Source organism: Elephas maximus, chromosome 1, assembly GCF_024166365.1.
Source record: "Elephas maximus indicus isolate mEleMax1 chromosome 1, mEleMax1 primary haplotype, whole genome shotgun sequence".
Lineage (NCBI taxonomy): Eukaryota > Metazoa > Chordata > Mammalia > Proboscidea > Elephantidae > Elephas > Elephas maximus.
In genome coordinates this window covers 190,360,530-190,384,836 of record NC_064819.1, presented here as the reverse complement: position 1 = coordinate 190,384,836, position 24,307 = coordinate 190,360,530, and the positions used below count along the sequence as shown (strand labels likewise).

Sequence of the window (24,307 nt, the reverse complement as noted above, 5' to 3'; positions counted from 1 at the left end):
GCATCAATTGGTCTCAACCCACCTGGAGCAAAGGACAATGAAGAACACCAAAGACACAAGGTAATTATGAGCCCAACAGACAGAAACGGCCACATAAACCAGAGACTATACTAGCCTAAGACCAGAAGAAGTAGATGGTGCCTGGCTACAACCAATGACTGCCCTGACAGGGATCACAACAGAGAACCCCTGAGGGAGCAGGAGGGCAGTGGGATGCAGACCCCATATTCTCATAAAAAGACCAGACTTAATGGTCTGACTGAGACCAGAAGGACCCTGGAAGTCATGGTCCCCAGGCTTTCTGTTAGCCCAAAACAGGAACCATTCCCAAAGACAACTCTTCAGACAGGGATTGGACTGGACTATGGGATAGAAGATGATACTGGTGAAGAATGAGCTTCTTGGACCAAGTAGACACACGAGACTATGTGGGCATCTCCTGTCTGGAGGGGAGATTAGAGGGCAGAGGGGGTCAGAAGCTGGCAAATAGATGGCAAAAGAGAGAGTGGAGGGAAGGAGTATGCTGTCTCATTAGGGGGAGAGCAATTAGGAGTGTATAGCAAGGTGTTTATAAATTTTTGTATGAGAGTCTCACTTGACTTGTAAACTTTCACTTAAAGCACAATTTAAAAAAAAAGACATTAGTTGTGGATGGTAGGCCTTGATTAAGGTACTGGCAATAAGAATGAAGATAGAAACCAAATTTAAGCAGCACTGTAAATTTGTTAAATTGTGATAATTAAATGTGGGGGATACAATTGAAGGGAGAGTAAAGAATGACATACAGATTCTAGTTTCAGAGCCTGAGTAAATGGTAAAAATCATTCATCAGAATGAATAATGCAAAAAAAAAAAAAAAACATAGTTGGGACAGCTAGAAGTGTAGGGGTTTGAATAGAACTTGTTGTTAAGAAATACGTAGAACACCCAGAGAGATATATAAAGTAAATATCTCAGAAAAATAGCTTCTGAACTCAGGAGGGACTCAAGGCTGAAGATTCTAGAATCAAAAGCATATAGACACTAAACTCAAGAAAGCAATGGAGATAATGCAGTCAGAGCTGAGAGAAAAGCAAAATAATTACTTTGAGAAGGAAATCCTCAGGAAATTACAGTATTTAATGGGAATCAGTAAATCTATGGAAGATATTAACAATTTCAACTTTTTATAGTCTGCATTTCAAGTTTTTTCTTCTGAGACATCTCCATCTTCTGGGTGGAGATGTTCAGGAAAAACTAGAGATAAATCTGGACCTTGAGGAAGAGGTGCGATGTGGGGGTGGGTGGATTAGGAGTAGAAATTCTCAGCATTGAGTGGAAGTGATGGGCTCACCAGGGAGACAGTAGGAGACAGTGAGTACATAAAGAGGGGTAGTTCTATTTTTACTTTTAAAAACATTTGGAGGCGAATGGAGGAAGCATACTACTTCATAAAGAAAAGAATAACTGTGGAATTTCAGGCAATTTCTCACTTTCTCTGGGCCTCATTTCTTCATCTGTAAAATCAATAGTTTGGAATAGGATCTCCTTTTGGACAGCAGCACTAACCTAGCAAGGACATTGCATCAGAAGACTTCAAAATGGGATATCCTCCCTCCCCCTCATTAGCTGTATGAGCCCGGACATGTCATTGATTTGTAATTCTGAAGTTTAGTTCCTTCACCTGGAAAAAAAAAAAAAAAAAACAACGGGAGTAACTATACTAACTCTGTCTCATAGGGTGGAGTCAAAGAGATGATGCAAGTGAAAGCATTTGTACAATGGTAGGTACACAGTTAGGGTCGCTATGAGTCGGAATCGACTCGACAGCAACGTTTTTTTTTTTAACGGTTTAGGTACACAGTAGAGCGTCAATAAATGTTGGTTGTAGTATACACATGGCATACTTTTTGTTTTATTGGTAACCATAGATGTAGTGTACTCGGTGGGGTATAATCAGAACTGGAGAATATTCGTTTCTATATTTTACTTAAAAAGTGAACGATGGTCTTTAGGACAGCATATTACATTGTAAAGGGCAAGGATCAAGGGACTGTTTTTAAACCTCTGGAAAGCAGACAGGCTATTATAGGCCTAGGAGTGTGACATCAGAAAATAGTTCCTGAATATATATTAAAATGGAACTTTGTGTAGTTCTACTATTTATTTATCTTTAAAATTGTGACATCTGCATGGCCAAATAATTTTATTTGTCACTTCATGGCTGCCCTCCCTCTTTCTTAAATTTAATAGCTTAACACAGCATAATGACCCAGAGCCTATAACATACACAAACTGGAAAGTTGGAGAAGAAAGAAGATATTTCAGGTTAAAATGTAGACCCCCCTCAAAAAAAAATTAATAATTTCATTTCTGAAATTCATAATGATATGGTAAGGGCAGCATAATCCCAGGACTTTCTTTTCAATAACAGTAGGGGTTTCTCTCCTCACAAAAGAATGATAAAGGGAAAAGGGGTTTTCACAAGCAGTTCCTAAAGATCAGATTTTCTAAGAAAATTAAAACATTGGGAGAGGCCAACGCAGAACTTTCATCTCACCATGAGGATGATCGTTCTTGCTATAAGGATACCAAATAGCATTAAGTGAAACTTGAACCTGAAATCAGCTCTGGAAGGATGGTGCATTGTGTGTAGTGAGAAGAAATCATGACACCAGTAAGTGCTGAAGACAAGAGGTAATTTGTTTTAAGTAATAGCCTTGAAGGATGGTTTTTCTAAACTGCATCAAAATCAACAGAAAATTTTAAACACACATCGTTGTTTCAAAGGAAATAAAATCAGGCAAGTCACAGTATAAGCAATGAAGAAAAGCAGGTTTGTTAAGTTTTCAAGAATAAATCTAACCAAGTTTTATGTATGTATCAAATATAAGATATAAAATATCTTGCTCCAAAAAGAGAATTATCTTTGTATGTTGTTGTTGTTAGGTGCTGTCAAGTCCATTTCGACTTACAGAGACCCCATGTGACAGAGTAGAACTGACCCACAGGGTTTTCTAGGCTCTAGGGAAACTCTGGTGGCATAGTGGTTAAGTGCTATAGCTGCTAACCAAAGGTTGGCAGTTCTAATTCACCAGGTGCTCCTTAGAAACTCTGTGGGGCAGTTCTACTCTGTCCTATAGGGTCACTATGAGTCAGAATTGACTGGATGGCAGCAGGTTTTTTGCAGCAGAGCCACTAGTGGGTTCAAACCACCAACCCTTTGGTTAGCAGGTAAGCACTTAACCCTTTCACCACCAGGGCTCCTTGATCTTTATATATATAAATCATATTAATTCATAAATTTAAAAAACAAACATAAAAATATCCTAGCTAGCTGCATTCCAAGGGCAGGCAAAAAAGCCCTCTTGACTCACTCTGTTGTCAAACATAACACATTATTACTATTAGCAGCTCAGCAGGCTACTCCTAAGCTTAGCATTATTATACAAGATCTTGCCAAAGTGTATAAAATACCTTCCAAAGAAATGGAGCATCTCTGAATTGTATCTCTTCGGGATTCCTGCCATCATTCTCTTCTTTGAAATTATTTTTAACTGTGATCATTTACAAATTAGTAATCTCTACAAAGTTTCCCCACATTCACATTTTGGAGTTCATACAATTGTATGAACTCCACCATCACTCTTTTTCCCTTCTTTGTTGGAAGAAAGCCATAAATAACAAACTAACACATTAATGCAGCTCTTGTCTCCTGATTGTGCTTCCCAAAATAGCATTAAGTAAAACTTGAATCTGAAATCAGCTTTGGGAGGATGATGTATTGTTTGTAGTAAGAAGAAGTCACGGCACCAGCAAGAAATTTTATAGCTCTGACACAAGACTTTATAGACTATTGCTCTTGAAAGAAATCAAAGCTACTATAATGTGCAAAAACTATACGGAGAAGACTCTGGCATGCATAGCTCTTATTTAATAACTGTGCAATTAGGAGGAAAGCATCTAATTCTTCTGAAATTTTCTCAGCTATAAAATCAGTCTGCCTTGTACAGTAGGATGTATGTTCATGAATTCATGATTTGTGGTATTTTTATTCAATCAGTCTATTGTTCTTCAATGGAAAACCTACATCTATAACAAATACAAAATAAAAATGGGGACTTTTGCATGCTTTTCTAATCCAGGCTTGATCTTGTACCTTGAAGAAGTTCTGAACCTCACTAAACCTTCTTTTCCTCTTTATAAAATGTTACCTCCTTGAACTACATCATCCGTGGGCAGGGGCAAATTAACCAGTAAGCAAGATACACACTGGCTTACATTAAGCAAGGTATGCACTGGCTTACCTGTGTGTATTTACTAATCTATGAACAATTTCATCTGTTTACTACAGATTAGCAAGTATGCATAAATAAGCCTATGCATACCTTACTTATTGGGTAAACTGGCCCTGTCCCTTGGTGATACAAACAGCTCTTGACTACTAACCAAAAATCCTATGCAACACAGTTCTACTGTGCAGCACATGGGGCCACCTTGAGTCAGAATAGGCTCAAAAGGTTTGGTTTTAGAAAGTATTTAGTCCAGTGCCCAGGACAAAGTAAACAATAGATATTTATTTCCATAATTTCTCAAATTACGTATATGATTTTTATTCTTTCCACAATCACATATTCTATACTTGCTTTTTGCATTTTTTCAGCCATTTTTTCCTAACTTCATAAAATTGTTGTGAAGATAAAATGGAAATAAGAAAAATACATGTAAAGCTTTTAATAGCACTTGACATATAATAACAAAACCTGTTGCCGTCGAGTCAATTCTGCCTCATAGCAACCCTATAGGACAGAGCAGAACTGCCCCATAGGGTTTCCAAGGAGCAGCTGGAGGATTCTAACTGCTGAATACTTAACCACTGTGCCACTGAATTTCCACAGGACTCAATAAATATTTGCTATAATCATTTTACAATCATTGCTGTTGAAACTCTTCCTTCTATTTGGCTTCATGATGCTACACTGAACTTTTCCTCCTCTCGCTTTTCTGGTCACTCCATATATCTCTTCTTTGGCTCCACTCTCTTCTCTGACCACCCATATGTGGAAATAGAGTTTGATCCCCTTCTCTCATCACGTAGTTTCACACTGACCTACTGAGCCATGCATTCATCCATTTGTCCAATGCCAACAGGTTAGTGAATGTTCCAAACCTATATCCCCAGACCCAGCATCACTCCTGGGCAATAGTCTCATTGTTCTGGCTGCCATCTGAACATCAGCACCTTAGTGACTCCATGTTACCTGAAACACTTCCTGTTAATTTTAAGCTCATCCTATTGCTTCCCCAACCAAGTTCCCCTCTGGAATTGCCTACTGGAGTTAATTAATAAAGAATCATTCCTGAATATTCCCTTTCCATCTCCCCTTACAAGTCACTAAGTCTCAACTGTTTTTCTTTTCCTTTATAATGTCTTGGGCATCTAACTTTCCTATCCACTCCCTCTCTTTCTTTTTCTTTCTCTCTCCTCTTTCTCTTCCAGAAATCCTGCCTATCTCCTATTGTGAGACTAATGATTCTAAAACCTGGATGGCTGGTTAGAAAACCCACTGGTCCCTGAGTAATCCAGCTTTCTTACCCAGGCACACCCATACGCAGGCTCACCACAGCTACTGAGGTCTAGTTGTGCCCATCCCCAAACAAACCGGTATACTCCTCCACCATGCCTTCACTGACATGTATTGGGGAGGCTCCTCTTCCTTTTCACTTTATCTAAATTCTGCCCTTCTCTGAGACCATCCCAGGCTTAACCTCCTCTGTGAGAATGTCTCCACCTGCTGAAGGCACCAGTATGCTTTCTCTCCCACCTCTGAAATTCTAAAGCATTTAACCATCAGTGGTTATCTTCTGTCCCCAAACACTTAAGTTCTTAATTTAATAATAATATGTAAAAGTCAAATTATTCCCGGGGCACAGACCATAATGAGTTACATGCTCCTACAAAGGTCATCAAAATGACATAACGACATCATTTTTGAATAATACTATACACTTAAGATTCTCTTTCAGCTCAAAGGGCAATGCAAAACACCTTCCTAGACCAGATCGGGGACAAGCGCTGCAGAGGTACCAGCACCCTGCCTGCAGCCAGGCACTCCTCCCTTTTTACAGGAAAAGTTAACGGGGAAAAAGTGAGTTCTGCAAGTACTTTCAAAATATTATTTAATAAGAGCAAAGAAGCTTCTTCTCCCTGCCTCTGCTTCTGTCTCTGGCACGCAAGGTCCTTGGTGGCTAACTGCCCCGTGATCCTCTCCGAGGTTCACAGCATCTCCTCCTCCACCACAGCTTAAAACCACAAACAGGTCAGATCCTTCTTATTTACCAATTCTCTCAGCCAGACAGAGAAGAACTCACAGCTTAGCATCACATTTACGGGAACCACAGCCAGCAATTTCCCTTTGTCACTAAATCAATCAGCCAATATTAAATTCTTCATTAAGCCTGCCTCCCCTCCTCAGTTTTTATTAAGCCGCATTTTCTAATGTCTGAAGGAATTCCAATCAGACACGTGCTTGGGGGAGAGACAAGGAGAACCACCTTTATTCATGCCTCAGGGTATTGCTAGTGCTAAAGCTGGGGAACCCATCTAGGTGTTTTGTATTACTAAGTGGTAATAATGATAACACCTATAATAACACCTCTATCTGTTTAATAGTTTAAGATTTCCAAAGCCATTTCCAAAGCATTATCTTATTCTCAAAACAGTCTAAGGTCACTAGGCTGGCTTTGCTCCTATTATTTTAGAGATGAGGACATAGGTTCTCAGAGAATTTATGCAATTTGCCCAAAATCACCAGGGGAGGAAGAAGAGAATTAAAAGCCAGGTCTTTCTGAGTGGAAACCAGTGTTCTTTCTACGGCGTGTGGTGGCTCATACCTAGAACAGGGTTTGGTGAGTAGCTGTTCTGCTTTTTCATGTCTCAGTGGCTTAATATGTGTGTCAGAGATAGGATATCAGGACGTCAATAATGACTGGCCCTCTGCCAGTGGTTTCTGTACCAGGGCACCCTCCAACTTGACCACGGCAAGGGGTTTTGGTGGAAGAAAAGCAGTAAGACATTCACAGGAGACAAGTGGGGAAGTAGCGATGTCTGCAAACCCTGGAGGAAATATGAACTCCAAAACATTCGTCTGTCTGGCTTGTATCACGGAGCACAGGAGATTAGCTGTCTGAGTCTCGTATTCGTTTTACTGCTGTGGGAATGTAAGTGAGTGAGAATGAGAGAATCTGGTAATAAAACATCCAAAGGAAAAATATCTTTCTTCGAAAAAAAAAGTTTTTAAAAAATGCTCACCTAATGCCACCAAAAAAAAAAAAAAGATAAAATTGTGCCACAAAAATACAAACATATGAGACAGGCAACTCTATTCTTTTCAGGAATAAACATAAGATTATTCTAAGCAAGTGCCTGGTTTGCAAAGTCTTTGCCTTCAGAGTATTAATTCTTCCACCCTAATTTTCTGTTCATAATTGTCTATCATGTGATGTTTAATCAAAATTTTCTAAACTAACTAAAATCAGTATTTCTCTAAGAAGCCCTGCTTTCTTTTAGTGGTACACGGTATTGCGAGGCTATAACCTGGGTGCTACTGGTTGGTCACTGTTTCTAATTCTTTCCTGTGGACAGTACCAGGATAGATTAGATTAGATAGACAAATAGACAGACACATGTACATATATTACCTCCAGTTCATAAATTCAGGATTACGTGATTTTTACATAACCTTTTCTAACTTGCTTCTCCTTTCCACACCAAGAGTAATCCTGGTTCTCAAGAACACTGCAGGTAAGATTATTATAATATTATATAATTATTCATTTGTCTTATTGCTTATTATGCACACAAGAGCCTCAGAACAGGGAGTAATCACCACTTATGTGATTACTGAAAACAATTAAATTATTTCTTGTGTATACTTTCCTCATTTCCCCACCTTTTAAAAAAATAGATGTGTAATATAATTGTACTGTATCAGTATTGTTAATGCATATAACATTACATACTGTATTTTCCCTCTTATAAACGTCATCTAATCTTATTTCTACAAGTAAATAAATATTTAATAGCCACCACTAGTTCTTTTGTCAATGATTCTCTAGTCATTACATTATCAGAAACTCATTTTCTAGTAGATTCTGCCAGAAAGGCTCATGTGTACAACACTTCCTGAGTTCTTGTATATTGACAGCAGTTTGCCTGTGACCTTTGATTCTGAAAGTCATTTTGGCTGCTTGTAAAATCCTGGGGTCATATTTTCTTTCCTTGAGTGTCTGAAACATGTTACTCCATTTTCTTCTGGCATAAAGCATTCCCGTTGAAAAGTCTAATAAAAATATGAATTTCTTCCCCATTTTAAAAAAAAAAAAGATTTTCTAAACCAGAGATGGATTATTTTTAATTATCAGAGCTTGCTTTTTTTGATACATTTGTTTTTCCCTAGATTTAAACTGGTAACTAAACACACACACACACACACACACACACACACACTCACACACACACAAAAATTGACCAATTCATTTACTAGTTGTGGAATCATGGGCAAAATACTTAACTGTTCTGTGCCTCCAGTTTGCTCATCTGCAAAATGCAAATATTAACAATACCTACTTTTCATGATTGTTATAAAGATTTAATAACCTTGTAAAGGGCTTAGAACTGTGCCGGGCACCAAAAAAAAAAAAAAGGCTATAAAACTTCTTTAAAATAAGCAAGTGAACAAATAAATAAAATCAAACAATAAAAGATGAAATTTAGTTAACCAAGCAGATATTTTCCCTACAATCTGTAGCTGTCCTGTTTCACTGAACTTCCAGCACTGACAAACAATACCCTCATTTAAGCACTTATGACCTCTCTGATAGTTAGTTTTTCATATTTTTTTTCTTCCCATAGAGGTTGTATGTGCCTTGATAGTGCAAAGTATATGTTAAACATCCTTATTTGCCCCTAGTATCTATTAAATTTTTACATGTATAGTAAATGCTTGACTGAAGTCTATTTAAAAAATAATAATTTGAAAGAAGAATTATTCCCTCAGTTTGTTAGTTGATGTCATAAGGACCCAACATACAGGGACATCCTTTTTCCTCATGCCAACAGCCCCACTAACTATGACAGTCAAATACATGTGCCTGCCTTTAGCGATATAAAAGGGCTCAATTTTTTTTCCTCAGAATGGGGAAAATGTATTAATTTACTCAAGATAATTTATGAATAACTAACTCTTGGCTCATGTTTTAAACTATCTTTAAATATTTCTTCTGAAGCATCATTTCAGTGCACTGTAGTAACCTCAAATCCTTTGCTCCTCTTCACTCTTGTTTAAAGTCGCCTATCTGAAACATAGGTCAGCAGTTCAAATCCACCAGGCGCTCCTTGGAAATTCTATGGGGCAGTTCTACTCTGTCCTATAGGGTCGCTATGAGTTGGAATTGACTCGACGGCAACGGCTTTATCTGAAACATGAAAATAGCCTGGTTCTGGCCTGATCTAATCAACGACCTACTGAAGGCTGGCACTCTTGGCTTTTGCTGTTATTTTGGGATTATTTCATTAATTACTGCATATTGACCCAGTTTTTAGATACTGTCCTATTTTTTTCAGAGATTTGTCACAATATTTCACTAACATTTCTCAGGACATTTTTTTTCCTCACCCACTTTCCATGGTATGAACCAAAAATATACTTTGGAATAAACTGCATCCTCCAGGTTATTGGTTATAAGAGCCCATCTCCAAATAAGAAAGCTCTGAAAGGACAGAAACTTCATGGAATCCACACCCACTATTTCTAGTTTTGACCTAATCTCAAAACACCCACAACACAGCACAGTGATGCCTCTGGGATCCTAAAGATCCCTGGTCCTGCCACATATATATGACACTGTGAACTAAAAAGTTGAGAAATATATGAATACTTTAACCAACTGAGACAAGAAGTCTTGAAATATCAGGCCACAAAAAAAAAAAAATCAGCCTCCTCTTTTTTGTTTTTGTTTTAAGATTATTGCATATGAGTGTTTTTTCTTAATTATCTAGTTAATTGTCCTAGTCTGTTTTAACCTATTCCTAGTCATTTTTTTCTTTTTTCTTTTTTTTATACGTATCCAGAGAAGGCTGAAGCTTTGTGACTGAGATTAAAGCAAACCTCTATAGTCTATAGCTATTTTTTTTAACTTTAGGCTGTCATTGCCATGCTTTTTTTTAATGATTGGCTGCACTATTTAAGTAAATTGGAGCATAATCATAATTCTAACTGAAACCACAAATAGCTGACCATTTACATAAATTATATTTTTTATGAAAAAGCCACACAATACAAAAAACAAACTGACTTTTAGGAAATTTTCAGTCTGTCTTCTAACTCTTCCAGAACTTCAATACTATAAGTGATAATCAATGTCTGTTATGACAAGCCAAAGACAGTGCAAAACGGTCAGTCCTTTGTGAATTGCCACTATTTTAAGAATCATTGGAGTTCTAGCTGTATATAACTGTATGTAATTGTTTTCTAACGGCTTTTAACCAGATTCCAGATAAACAGTTGTTTACTGTACTGAAGTATAGCAAACTTTAATACAAGTCTAATGAGGATTATGGAAATAAATACTACTTATAGGCTAACTGACAACTTACAGGCCAACTCTCAGACAACATGTCATTATATTTTAGGTGACACAATTTTACTCATGAATATTCCCAATAATTATGATGCCAGTGGCTTTCAACTTCTCAGGTACCCGCTCTTATACCCTAGGGCCTAAACTCTGATCTACTTTCATTCCAAACTTACTTTTTTGGAAGTAGTGTTATTTATCTCTTCTAGCTTCTGTTGATAAAATCAGGTGGACCACGTGAAGATATCTACTATGTCCTAGGCAGGGTGCTATCAGTAAGGACAGAAACATAGTATGTAACACGTGAAAGGCTGCTGCAGCCTAGTGATGCAGTGTAACAATCCAACGGTTCTTTATTTTGTGGAGTTTACATTTGTTTTCAGAAATTATGTTAGACAATCTCAGAGAAAGAAGATAAAATTATAAGGATCTTTTCCAAGGTATGGAACCCAAATGGTACAGCGGTTAAGAGCCTGGTTGCTAACCAAAAAGGTCAGCAGTTCAAATCCACCAACCACTCCTTGGAAACCCTATGAGGCAGTTCTACTCTGTCCTATAGGGTCGCTGTGAGCAGGAATCAACTTGACAGGCAACAGGTTTGTTTTCTTTGTTGTTGTTGTTTGTTTTTTTCCAAGGTACACCCTTCTCAATAAATGTAATAAATCACCTGAGCCTTTTTTCTTTTAAAGAACCACAGACCAAACAGAAATCATTTTCACATGAAAGCCTTTCAGTATTTCAATTATTTTATTTTTTCTAAACCTGTTGGAAGGTGGGTGCACTGTAAATATCATGGTTTTATCTTTGTCTTCCCGAAGACTCCATGCCTCTCCTAATGGCTTTGGAAGTACTCCATTTCTTTAAAACAACCTGAAGCTGGCCTGTATTATATTGTGGCAGAAAGAGACACTATTTTATTTATAGTTACCATCTCACATACATTTACTGTTTTCAGTTTCCTGAGGAGCACAGAAAACTATTCTACAAATTTAATATGGAAGAAAGCTATATCAGAGAACTTCCTACTTAAGTTTTTTGATTTTTGTTTTTTAATGTGTAACTATTAATTCAACAAATATTTATTGAGCATTTATACTCTAGTCTGGGTGCTGTTAGAAATATAATAATACAGGCTTAGTGGTTTTGTTATACAGATCAATTTTTCAGAGGTCTTCACGAATTTTTTTCAAAATTTATCAAAATCTTGTTTTTTCCTTCGTGCTAGAGAAGTTGACAATAACCTGTTTCCAAATAAAGGGGGACATCTTCTTCTACCTCATTTCTGGAATGTCCCTATGTAATAATCTATATTTCCCACCTATTGTTTCTTTAAAACAATGCTACTTTTTTAAAAAAGTTGTTGAGAACAAGATGATTTACTAACAACTCAAGGAATATGGTCAAAATTGTGTTCAGATATGCATTCTTCTGAAGATAGCCCATTTTCCTGGACTGGAATGGTCAGGACAAGGAAGATGAGGACACCACAGTCACAGAGGAGGGGAGGTATGAGCATCAGGGAATTTGGCACATAACATATTCACTTGACAAAGCAGCAGTAGGTTAAACACCTAGGGAAGGCGGCAGAAACTTCTGTAGCAGTCAAGACAGGTAAACCCTGAGGCTGCAGGGTGGAAGAAGGGGATTCAGGCCAAAGATAGGAGAAAGGCTGGTGGCACCCTAGCTCTGCCAAAAATACAGCTGTCTTGTGGGTTTCAGAGGAGGAAAGAGGCAGTTCTTACATACATATCCCAGTGATTAAGGTTTACAGAGGATGCCAAAAGGTTAGGCCTATTTATCCACTAGTCCTTGTCATTGGGTGTGTGTAGATTTGGGGTGTGAGGAAGGAGAGAACTCTTGTTAGAAGAATATAAAAAGGAGGAGGAAATTCAACTGAATTTTTGACAAACTCTACTTAATTTCTATACTTTTTGACCTTGATGTACTGTAACTTCTTTATTATACCTGTTCATTTCCAGTCATAGAAATTGAACTCACAATTATTAGTCTACGGGTCTTGATATACATATATTTCTACAGCTTCTCATTTTTAACTTTACATACACACTAAAAAATAATATTTAAGATTTTGTTCAGGTGCGATAAAAATAATATTACATGTCAATCAATAAATCCCCTCCCATTGTTGATTTCCAGGGAGATTTTTATTATTAGTAACTCATTCTTTATATGAAAGTATGAGATAAACAACTAAAAAAAATTTCTTTAGTAAGTCCAGAAAAATCACCATGTGATGTACATGAGAGCCATAAGTGACTTTCATCTTAATTAGGTTTATGAACTAGCGTGAATATTAATTCATCTATAGAAATAAATGAAAATAGATAGGTCTGATGTCTCACTAAATGCAATTTGCCTTCCTGATAATGTCTCTAACAGACCACAGGATATATTTAAATATAAAATTTGCATAGCTCCCATTTCACTGTAGCTCAACAAAGAAAGTTTCTTTCTAAAGGACATATGGAATATTAGAGTTTATTGAATAAAATTTTTCAGTTTTGATACAAATATTAATTTGCATGACCCTATTTTTTTTTTTACAATGTACTCCTCAGATTGGAAAAAAAAAAAAAAAAAACTTCTTAAAGGGAAATAGTGATCATATGATGGAATTTTGTATGTAGCCCTTTAAATTTTGCAACCTAATTTTTTTTTTTTTAATAAAAAGTAGAGTAAGATCTCTGTAACTAACCAATGTCTCTATCAAAACTTCATTCCCCTCAATGGTTTACTCTCTCTGTTATTTTCTTAGTTTTATGATTCTTCTTTATAGCTATCTAAATAATCAGGGTAGTTCTTAATGTAGAATTACAGGGAAAAAGTGACCAATTAAAGGGAAAAACACTGTTATAATAATTTACATTCGAAGATCCCAAGACTCTGAGCAGCCTAGATTATAAGTTCTCCCACTGTCCATGAAGGTCTTTTACAATTGCTCCAGAGACACTTTAAACTAAGCAAATACATCAAAAGTCACAGTTCACTGAACTAAAGATACACCAGTGTTTTAACAAACAGCTTCTTATGACTCACAGCTGTGGTAGCAGTTTTAAGTCCCATAAGACACATTTAACTTTGAACATAACTGAAACTACTTGACACAAAACTCTTTTCTAATTTCTTGTATCTGTTGGTCTGAGAAAATAATTCTCTTTGAGAAAGTAGAAGTCATCTGTATTTTTCTATAATAATATAAATGGAATAAGAATAGTTCTTCCCCCCATTAAAGAAGCAAGAAAGCTCAAAAAGTCTACCAACTGACATATCTGAATGTTTTCCACTTTCTTCCAAAAGATGAAAAATCACATCAGAGAGAAAACATATTCTTTAGATTAGTGACAGGTGTAGAACAAGCACTCTAGTCAGCATTTATTTTCAGTGTCAGTTAACATGCTCAGTGACAGAGGGTACAACTCTTCCTTCTCATTGAAGTGACACACATTGTATTATTCCTTCATCTACACATCGCCAAGCAGAAAAGTTCCCAAGCGATAAAACTACTCAATCTTGGTTGAACACAGGAAACGATTAAAAAATAAAATTTCAGTACTAACGAGAGAGATGACTATACTGATGATGACTGATGATGATGATGATGGTGATATAATGATGATGATGATGTTCATGAGTCTAGCTTAAGAATTTCTTTCAGAAGAAAGAGGAAAAGTTGCTTCCATTCTCATACTCATTTCTGCACAGACCAGGAAACTTATTCAGGAGGTGAATGAATTAGAAGCTTTATTTAGAAGTTGAGTGATTTAGAATGCACCACAATAAATACGGTTCAAACTGCACTAAGAACTGGGTGCTAGTGGAGTCAGTTTTAAAGGTAAAAATACCCTCCCAAAACCCATTTCTTAGTTCTATTTTCTCTTCTCTCCTAGCCACATGAACAGAATCATCAAAGCTATGAAACAACTCTGGGTAAATTCTGGAAAATGGGGGAGTAAAAAGACCTCTGGTACAAGTTGGGATTTAGAATTTACCTGCTCTGATCCCAGTTGGCAGCAAAAAGGACTAGAATCTTCCTGCCATAGTGGTCCAGATTGGCCAGGCCCCCAGGAAAGCCATCCTTCAGTGCTTGTTTGATGCCAGGGTCAGTGGCCTTGAAGCTTTTGAACATGTCCAGGTTCTGCTGCCGGTACTCAAAGTACTGGGCCAGGAGGCGGAAGGCCTCAAAGTGATGAAACTTCCTGGCCCGCAAGAAGCGTAAGATGAAGGCATCATCTGTGCGTAGAAAGCCAATGTCTGGCCTGGTGATGACCATGTCCCTCACCTCCTGGATGTCCTGGTGTAGTGTGTCTGGGTTCTCATTGAGTTCTAGGCGAGCTTTCTCCAGGGTCTCAGGAGAGAGACCAGCTTGTAAATGAGTCATTGTTCTGCTTGTTCCTGAGCCTTCACTTCCTCTTGCTGACTGTCCTACAACAAACCTGTCCCTTCCACTACCACACTTGCCCCCAGACCTCACCACTCTCTGTTTCCTTTCCTTTACAGGAAATGATCTGTCCTGGTGTCCAATCCGGTACCCTGTTGCTCCTGTTTTCCCACAGCTTTTCTGTGGGCGATATAAACTTCTTCCCCCTGATTACCTAAAAAACAATGCCCCACTTTGGTTCACTCTTCCCTTCCCCTAAGAGGGATAAGGACTTCGGGCCAGCCCACCGCTCCCCTTTCTGTTCTTCTTCTCTCCTAACAAAACACCCCGAATCCTACCCGGCACGGGTGGTGCTGATCTTGGTACTGTCCTCTTCTCTTCTCTTCCGAGATGTAAGAAAAACAACCCCCACGCACATCTCAGCCCCAGCACTGTGAAGCTTCTGCCGTCCCTACTGAAGGATGCGCCTGCCAGGAATAACGATGGAAATTCTGATTAATAACAAGGTGGCTCTTCGGCGCTGAGCTCCAGGGCGGAGAGAGAGCGTCTTTGCCAGAAAGAAAAAGAGAGAAAGAGAAAGAGGTGGGGGAAAGAGCTTATTTCTCCCTCTGCTTATTCGAAGATGCTATTTTTAAAAAACAATTGTGGGATTGTATTTAAAATTTCTATGATCCAATTTAGTGGGTTTTTATGATCCAGTTAGGTGGAGACTCTGCAGATAGCGCACCTTCCCTCCTCCCCTCCTAAATACACCGTGATCTCATAAGGCACCAGCAGGGTTTTTGGTGGCGTTGGCACCGACGTGGGCTCCCCTCAACCCCACCCCCAACTTCTCCCTTCTCCCAGCCCTTTATTTCAGCGGACTTACCGCGGGAGGAAAAAAATCTCTTCCGAGAATGCACATTTCAAAAGCAGAGTGGGGGAAGGGGAGGGGAGTGCAGAATAAAATAAATATATCTCTATATTTTCTATAAAACCCCAAAGCAAGACAGAAGAAAGAGCAGCCGGCTCCTACCAGCAAACCCGGAGGCGGGGACGCTAAGCAATGCGGCACTCCCCAGCATCCGTCAGCTGCGATTTCAGCAGCGGCGACAGCAGCATCAACTCCTCTCGGTGGGATGGAGCAGGCAAAGAAGAGGGGCGGCAGCGGGGACCCGGGCGGTGGGTGCAGCCGGGAGCAGCCGCGGCCGCATCGTCCACCAGCAGCCCGCTGCCTCCCCAGCAGGAGGGGTGAAGGAGCAGAGCTAGAGCCACCGCTGCTCCAAGTCTTCGCTTGGCCCAGCCATTCTCACCTCCTGGAGAGGAGAAGGGAGGGAGTGGGACCTCAGCGCGCGGAGGAAGGAGGCCACGCGGTGCGGCCGCCGCCTTTGTGCGCCCGGACCCGCCCGGGACGTGGGCGCGGCGGGGCGGCTGCTGCGGGCGCAGACCTCTCTAGTGCGCACCCGAGCGGCCGAAGTCAGGCGCGCCCCGCCGGGCTGCTGCTGCTGCTGCGGCTCTAGCTCCTGCAGCTGCTGCTCAAAGATGTCTCGGCTCAGCCCAACTCCTCTCTAATTATCCCAGCATAGATCTCGCTGCGACGTAAGAGCTCGCTCAGCTCGCGCACGCACTCCGCTCCCCTCTCCCAGGCTCTGTGGGGCAGGACAGCCTTTTCCCGGGCATTCGAATATTCCGAGCCCCAAGTTCACCCTGCGCCGGTTCCGCGCTCCCCAACAGGATACTTGGGCGGCCTTCGCCTCGCCCAGCGGTGCAGAGACGCCTTCCAGCCTCCCCACGCCTCTCTCTCACCCTTTGTGTACAAGACCGCAGAGCGACGGGCGAGTAGCTGTTGTAGATGCTAATTCGTATTGACACACATTTTCTAGTACCTGTAGGAGGTGATTTGGACGTGGAAGGAGTACGGAAACATTTTGTACTTTGCGCATTTGTTGTTGAAAGAAATGTTTAATTTAGAAAAGAGGATCGGAGTGGTTCCAATGCACTGTGTTGATGATTAAGCCTCCAGAGGAACTTATATGAATAGTATTTCCATCATAGACTCTGGCTGCTAAATTCCTGTCGAAAAGGATGAAAATGAGCACTAGGAAAAAAAAAAAGTGCTCAAATGAAGAAAAAATAAGCACTCCTTGACTCACTTCTTATCTCATAATAACCTATTCGTGGAGATACATAAGATGTTTGCCTCAGTTTTATGCAGCTGTGTATCGGAATCATCATAAGTGAACAGAAGTCTTTGAGCTGAAATGTTGATTGCATACTGTTTTGGGGGGAAAAAATGAATGCTTTCTATTTTCAGAACACAGCACGTGTTATTGAACATGTCACTAAGACAATTTTTGGCTTACAGACTGTAGAATAGGGTCCTTGGTTCAAGTCAACACAATGCAACAAACACTCACTAAGCCTGAGCTATGTGGGGTGCATTATCTTAGATTCTGTGGGTATGAGTTGATGGAGGCATAATGTTGAAAAAATGATATATTGTCGTCCTTTGATTACTTTTAGAACAGTCTGGTTACAGACACCCATTTTTTTCCCCCTCATGGTAATGGGATTGGCAGAGAGAGAAAGGAAGAAGAGAGTTGCATGATACACTTAAATCACCGTTTAATTAGATTAATGCAAATAATGGAACAACTAGAACAGGAATTAATTACACTCAGATATAGTCACTGTTGTCAAGGCATTTACATTTTTATGGGAGGAGGCAGAAAATAATATGTGTATTTAAGGTCCTGCTTGAACTTTATGTGATTATGTCCCTCAATAGCAATCTGAATGCAACATGGACTGTTAAATAATTTGTTCTAATTTCAAAAGAATTCTGAAAAATTCATTTTTAAAATATTCTAGAAGCTGAGGAAAGTTTGTGTCTCATATCAATTATATAAATAGGTTTTTGTTGTTGTTAGGTGCCCTGGAGTCAGTTCCAACTCATAGCAACAGAAACATGAGACATCGATGGAAAATTGTCTCTTACCATTGGTGATTGCTTTTCACCAAAGCCTTCAGTGCAGCCTGGACTTCTTCCTTCAATACCATCAATTCTTGATCATATGCTAAACCCAGTCCTGAAATGGTTGAACGTGGACCAATACGTTTTGGTACAGTGACTTTGTATGTTCCTTCCATCTTCTTTTGATGCTTCCTGCACTGCACCCTTCAATATTTTCCCCTTAGAATCCTTCAGTGCTGTAACATGAGACTGGAACTTTTTATTCAGTTCTTTCAGTTTGAGAAATGCCTAGCCTGCTCTTCCCTTTTGGTTTACTAATTCCAGGTCTTTGCATGTTTCATTGTAATACTTTGTCTTCTTGAGCCGACCTTTGAAATCTTTTGTTCAGCTCTTTTTCTTCATTATTTCATCCATTTGTCTTAGCTACTCTACATTCAAGAACAAGTTTCAGAGTCTCTTCTGACATCCATTTTGTTCTTTTATTTTTTTCCTATGTTTTTAATAACATTTTGCTTTCTTCATGTATGATGTCCTTGATGTCATCCCACAACTTGTCTGGTCTTTGGTCATTAGTGTTCAATGCCTTAAGTCTGTTCTTAAGATGGTCTGTAAATGCAGGTGGGATATACACACGGTCGTAGTTTGGCTTCAGTGGACTTGTTTTAATGTTCTTCAGCTTCAACTTGAACATGCATATGAGCAATTGGTGGTCTGTTCCACAGCTGGCCCCTGGCCTTGTTCCAACTGATGATATTGAGCTTTTTCATCATCTCTTTCAACAGAAGTACTCAATTTGATTCCTGTGTTTTCCATTGGTGAGGTCCATGTGTGTAGTCACCATTTATGTTGTTGAAAAAAGGTATTTGCAATGAATAAGTCATGATTCTTGCAAAATCCTATGAGATCTCTGGGCATCATTTCTATCGCCCAGGCCAAATTTACCAACTACAGGTCCTTCTTTGTTTCCATCATTCACATTCCAATCAAAAGTGATTATCAATGCATCCTGATTGCATGTTTGGTCAATTTCAGACTGCAGAAGTTGGTAAAACTCTTCACTTTCTACATCTTTGGCATTAGTAGTTGCTGTGTAAATTTGAATAATAGTGGTATTAACTGGTCTTCCTTGTAGGTATACGGATATTATCCTATCATTGACAGCACTGTACTTCAGGATACATCTTGAAGTGTTCAGGAATTGACAGAATACCAATTGAGATATTTCACCAAACAAATACAGCGCTGGAGGAGCTCAGTCATCTATACCAAGAAATTTGGAAGACAGCTACCTGGCCAACCGACTGGAAGAGATCCATATTAGTGCCCAATCCAAAGACAGGTGATCCAAAGAATGGGGAAATTATCAAACAATATCATTAACATCACACCTAAGTAAAATTTTGCTGAAGATAATTCAAAAATGGTTGCTGCAGTGCATCGACAGGAACTGCCAGAAATTCAAGCCAGATTTAGAAGAGGACATGGAACAAAGGATATCATTGTTGATATCAGATGGATCTTGGCTGAAAGCAGAGACTATCAGAAAGATGCTTACCTGTGTTTTATTGACTATGCAAAGACATTCAACTGTGTGGATCATAACAAATTATGGATAATGTTGCGAAGAGTTGGAATCACAGAACTGCGCTCATCAGGAACCTGAACATAGACCAAGAGGCAAACAGAACAAGGGTAGGCTGCATGGTTTAAAATCATGGAAACCATCCATCAGGGTTGTATACTTTCACCATACTTATTCAATCTGTAGGCTGAGCAAATATTTGAGAAACTGAACTATATGAAGAAGAACAGGGCACCAGCATTGGTGGAAGACTCATTAAAAAAAACTACATTATGCAGATGACACAACCTTGCTTGTTTAAAGATAAAGATAAAAGACTACAGCTTTCAGTATGGATTACACCACAACGTAAAGAAAACAAAAATCCTACAACTGGACCAATAAGCAACATCATGATAAATGGAGGAAAGATTGAAGTTTTCAAGGATTTCATTTTACTTGGATCCACAATCAATGCTCATGGAAGCAGCAGTCAAGAAATCAAACGCCATATTGCATTGGGCAAACCTGCTACAAAAGATCTCTTTCCAGTTTCGAAAACCGGAGATATCACTGGTCCCAGCTATAACGTTTTCAGTCGCCTCATGTGCATGTGAAACCTGGGCAATGAATAAGGAAGACTGAAGAAGAATTGACGTCTTTGAATTATGGTGTTGACAAAGAATACTGCATATACCATGGACTTCCAAAAGAACGAACAAGTCTGTCTTGGAAGAAATGCAGCCAGAGTGTTCCTTGGAAGCAAGGATGGTGAAACTTTGTCTCATGTACTTTGGACATGTTTTCAGGAGGGACCAACCCTGGAGAAAGACATCATGCTTGGTAAGGTAGAGGGTCAGTGAAAAAGAGGAAGACTGTCGAAGTGGTGGATTGACCCAGTGGCTACAACAATGGGCTCAAACAGCAACAATTGTGCAGATGACACAGGACCGGCAATGTTGCATTCTGTTGTACATATGATTGCTTTGAGTCAGAACTGATTCAGCTGCACCTAACAACAACAACAACAATTGGTGATTGCTAAAACCATGAAGTAACATTATGATAAATGGAGAAAATATTGATGTTGTCAAGGATTTTATTTTACTTGGATCCACAATCTACACCCGTGGAAGGAGCAGTCTAGAAATCAAATGACATATTGCATTGGCCAAATCTGCTTGTCTTACAAGCAAGACTTTTATTTATTTATTTATTTTTCTGGACTGTTTTTTCAATGTTGTTTGTGTAATGAACAGATTTGGAAGTCTTTGATGATAGAGATAGTACCTCCCTCTGAAACAAAGACTAGGTTTGGTTATAGTCTTGGAAGACGTAGCATCTCCCTTCAGAGGAGGCCAACTTATTTGGGGCTCAGGAGTTTCTTTCCTGTAAAGCCACCCAACTATGTGCAGGAATCACCTGACCTCTTCTGGTAGCTCTGGGAATTAGGGCTGAGGGAACCAGTCCAAACTGCTTGCTGTCCTTTGTCTCAAACTCAGGAGGCTCCTTCCAGCACCCATGAAAATATGGAAAGCTTAAGCCAGTAAAGTTCAATCTCAGATCCTCCACAGTGCTTAACGGCCAATTGCTTAACTCGTTCTCTGAAATGTATACATGAAACTATATTTCTGGAAGGGAATTAGTGCAACAAAATCAAATTTGTTGGACCACAGTATGATGAGACTTCAATTTAGTGTCAATATTTGTACTACTTATCATGTTATTAATTATATAATACTGTTGTTAGGTGCCGTCAAGTCAATTCTCACTCAAAGAGACTCAAGTGACAGCGTAGAAATGCCTGGTCTGATTTCCTAGACTGTAATCTTTACAGGAACAGATCACCAGGTCTTGCTCTTGTGGTGCTGCTGGGTGGTGCCACTGGGTCAGTTTGAACCTCCAACCCTTGGGTTAGTAGCCAAAAGCACTAAACCACTGAGCCACCAGGGCTCATTTATGTGATAACCCAAAACCCAGTGCCATTGAGTCGATTCTGACTCATATGATAATTACCAAAAATACATTTTATTATATTTATTATCTGTCAATAATATGGAACCCTGGTGGTAGAGAGGTTAAGAGCTATGGCAAGTTACGGCTGCTAACCCAAAAAGTCGGCAGTTCGAATCCACCAGTGGCTCCTCGGAAACTCTGTGGAAAGTTCTGCTTTGTCCTACAGGGTTGGTGTGAGTTGGAATCGATTCAACCACAAGTTATTTTATTTTTTTGATTATCAATAACACAGCGTATTGCTTCAGGCTTATTTTAATATACAAATGTATGATAAAAATAACCTCTATAATGCCGTAGAGTTATTTGAGTAGGTGCATTAGGTAGATGTAAGACTATTTTTCATTGTCTTTACAAACTATTATGTTCTTCCTGCAATAATTGTATTATTATTCTCTCTGTTCTTTGTACATTTAAAATCAGTTCTGAAACCAAAATAAATACACGAAGTCATCTAAGAACTTAGCAAGGTGTTTATCCAAATGACATCAGAGCATTGGATTCTCATTCAATATTAATTTAGTTTGCCAAATTAATGCAAAGTAATGTGAGAATCAGAATATAAGAATCAATTAACTGAACAAAAGGATTAATTAAAGCATTATTGGAAAAAAAAACTTAATCAAGAACTTCCAGGGCTTTCAAGCAACCTAAAATAAAAAATTTAGTTTACTGCTATATTTAAAATGAATAGAGTAATAATTTATGTTTTAAAACATTTTTTGCTTTTTGTTAAATAAAATATGTATATACAGAAAAGGGCACAAAATAAAGATTTATAGCTCAATGATATATTACCTGTGTAAATATCCAACCAGATTAAGAAAATAGCACATTGCCAGAAAGTCCCCCCTTGTCCCTTCTCAACCACTAACCTTTCCTTCCTAACAAAGGAAGCCATGTTATCTTCATTTTGAAAATAATCATTTTCTTGCTTTTTTTTAAAAAAAAAATTTACAAACTAAGTAACTATCCACTAAAAATTAGTTTTTCCTGCTTTTGAACTTAAATGAATATGATGATACATACAGAATTTTTTGATTGGCCTCTTTCATTATACATTATGTTTGTGAAATTCACCCATTGTCCCACATGTACTTTAAAAAAAAAAAAAAAACCATTGCCAGTGGGTCAATTCCAGCTCATGGCGCCACCATGTGTTACAGAGTAGAACTGCTCCACATAGGGTTTCCTTGGCTGTAAGAATTGACTGCATGGCAAAGGGTTTGATTTAGGAGGGATTTTTAGATCTTTACAGAAGCAGATCACCAGGGATTTCTTCCACAGTGTCTCTGAGGAGGTTCAAACTGCCAACTTTTAGGTTAGCAACCAAGTGCAACCTGTGCCACACAGGAACCTTTCACCTGTAGTTAGTCCATTTATATTCATTGATGCCTAGAATTCCATTTCATCAACATACAATGTATTTATCCATTCTATTATTTTTATAACCCATTCTATTACTGATGTAAATTTGGATTGTTTTCAGTTTGGGATTATTATGAATCAAGATGCTATGGAAAACTGAGAAGAACACATACTTTTGTGGTTACAAGGGGGGGAGGGAGGGAGGGAGAGGGTTTTTTACTGATGAATTAGTAGATAAGAACTGCTTTAGGTGAAGGGAAGGACAACACACAATACATGGAAGGTCAGCTCAATTGGACTGGACCAAAAGCAAAGAAGTTTCCGGGATAAAATGAATGCTTCAAAGGTCAGCGGAGCAAGGGCGGGGGTTTGGGGACCATGGTTTAAGGGGACTTCTAAGTCAATTGGCAAAATAATTCTATTATGAAAACATTCTGCATCCCACTTTGAAATGTGGCGTCTGGGGTCTTAAATGCTAACAAGCGGCCATCCAAGATGCATCAATTGGCCTCAACCCACCTAGAGCAAAGGAAAATGAAGAACACCAAGGTCACACGACAACTAAGAGCCCAAGAGACAGAAAGGGCCACATGAACTAGAGACCTACATCATCCTGAGACCAGAAGAACTAGTTGGTGCCCGGCCACAGCCGATGACTGCCCTGACAGGGAGCACAACAGAGAACCCCTGAGGGAGCAGGAGATCAGTGGAATGCAGACCCCAAATTCTCATAAAAAGACCATACTTAATGGTCTGACTGAGACTAGAGGAATCCCGGCAGTCATGATCCCCAAACCTTCTGTTCGCACAGGACAGGAACCATCCCCAAAGACAACTCATCAGACATGGAAGGGACTGGACAGTGGGTAGGAGAGAGATGCTGATGAAGAGCGAGCTAATTATATCAGGTAGACACTTGAGACTGTGTTGGCATCTCCTGTCTGGAGGGGGGATGGGAGGATAGAGAGAGTTGGAAGCTGGCAAAAATGTCACAAAAGGAGAGACTGGAAGGGCTAACTCATTAGGGGGAGAGCAAATGGGTGTACAGAGTAAGATGTATATAAACTTATATGTGACAGTCTGACTTGATTTGTAAACGTTCACTTGAAGCTCAATAAAAGTTAATAAAAAAAAAAAAAAAAGATGCTATGGACATGTCTCCTGGTGCGCTAGGATATACCTACAAATGAAATTGCTGAGTCATATGGTACCTGCATCTTCAAATTTAGTAAATAATACCAAACTATTTTTCAAATGGTTGTACCATTTCACTCTCTCCAAGCAGTATTTTTTTTTAAGCAATATAGAAGAGTTTTCACTCTGCCATGTTCTCAGAAATTCTTATTATTATGCATCATTTTAACTTTATTCATTCCGATTTTTCAACACAGGTATT

The 24,307-nt window shown here is 39.0% G+C and overlaps 1 protein-coding gene across 3 annotated transcripts in view; it reads right to left on the bottom strand.

The window, feature by feature from the left end:
- CLVS2 (clavesin 2) overlaps positions 1 to 16,327 on the bottom strand; it is a 78,608-nt gene extending 62,281 nt beyond the window's left edge. Inside the window, exons 1-2 of one of the 3 annotated variants that reach the window (XM_049900123.1) lie at positions 16,032 to 16,327; positions 14,628 to 15,483 (exon numbers count right to left, since the gene is read on the bottom strand). In XM_049900123.1, coding sequence (XP_049756080.1) covers positions 14,628 to 15,016 — 389 coding nt within the window. In that variant the 5' untranslated portion in view covers positions 15,017 to 15,483; positions 16,032 to 16,327. Of the gene's footprint in view, positions 1 to 14,627; positions 15,577 to 16,031 lie in introns of those variants that run through there. The other 2 variants (XM_049900117.1, XM_049900130.1) reach the window with 2 other exon arrangements.
- Between the last annotated feature and the right edge of the window lie 7,980 nt (positions 16,328 to 24,307).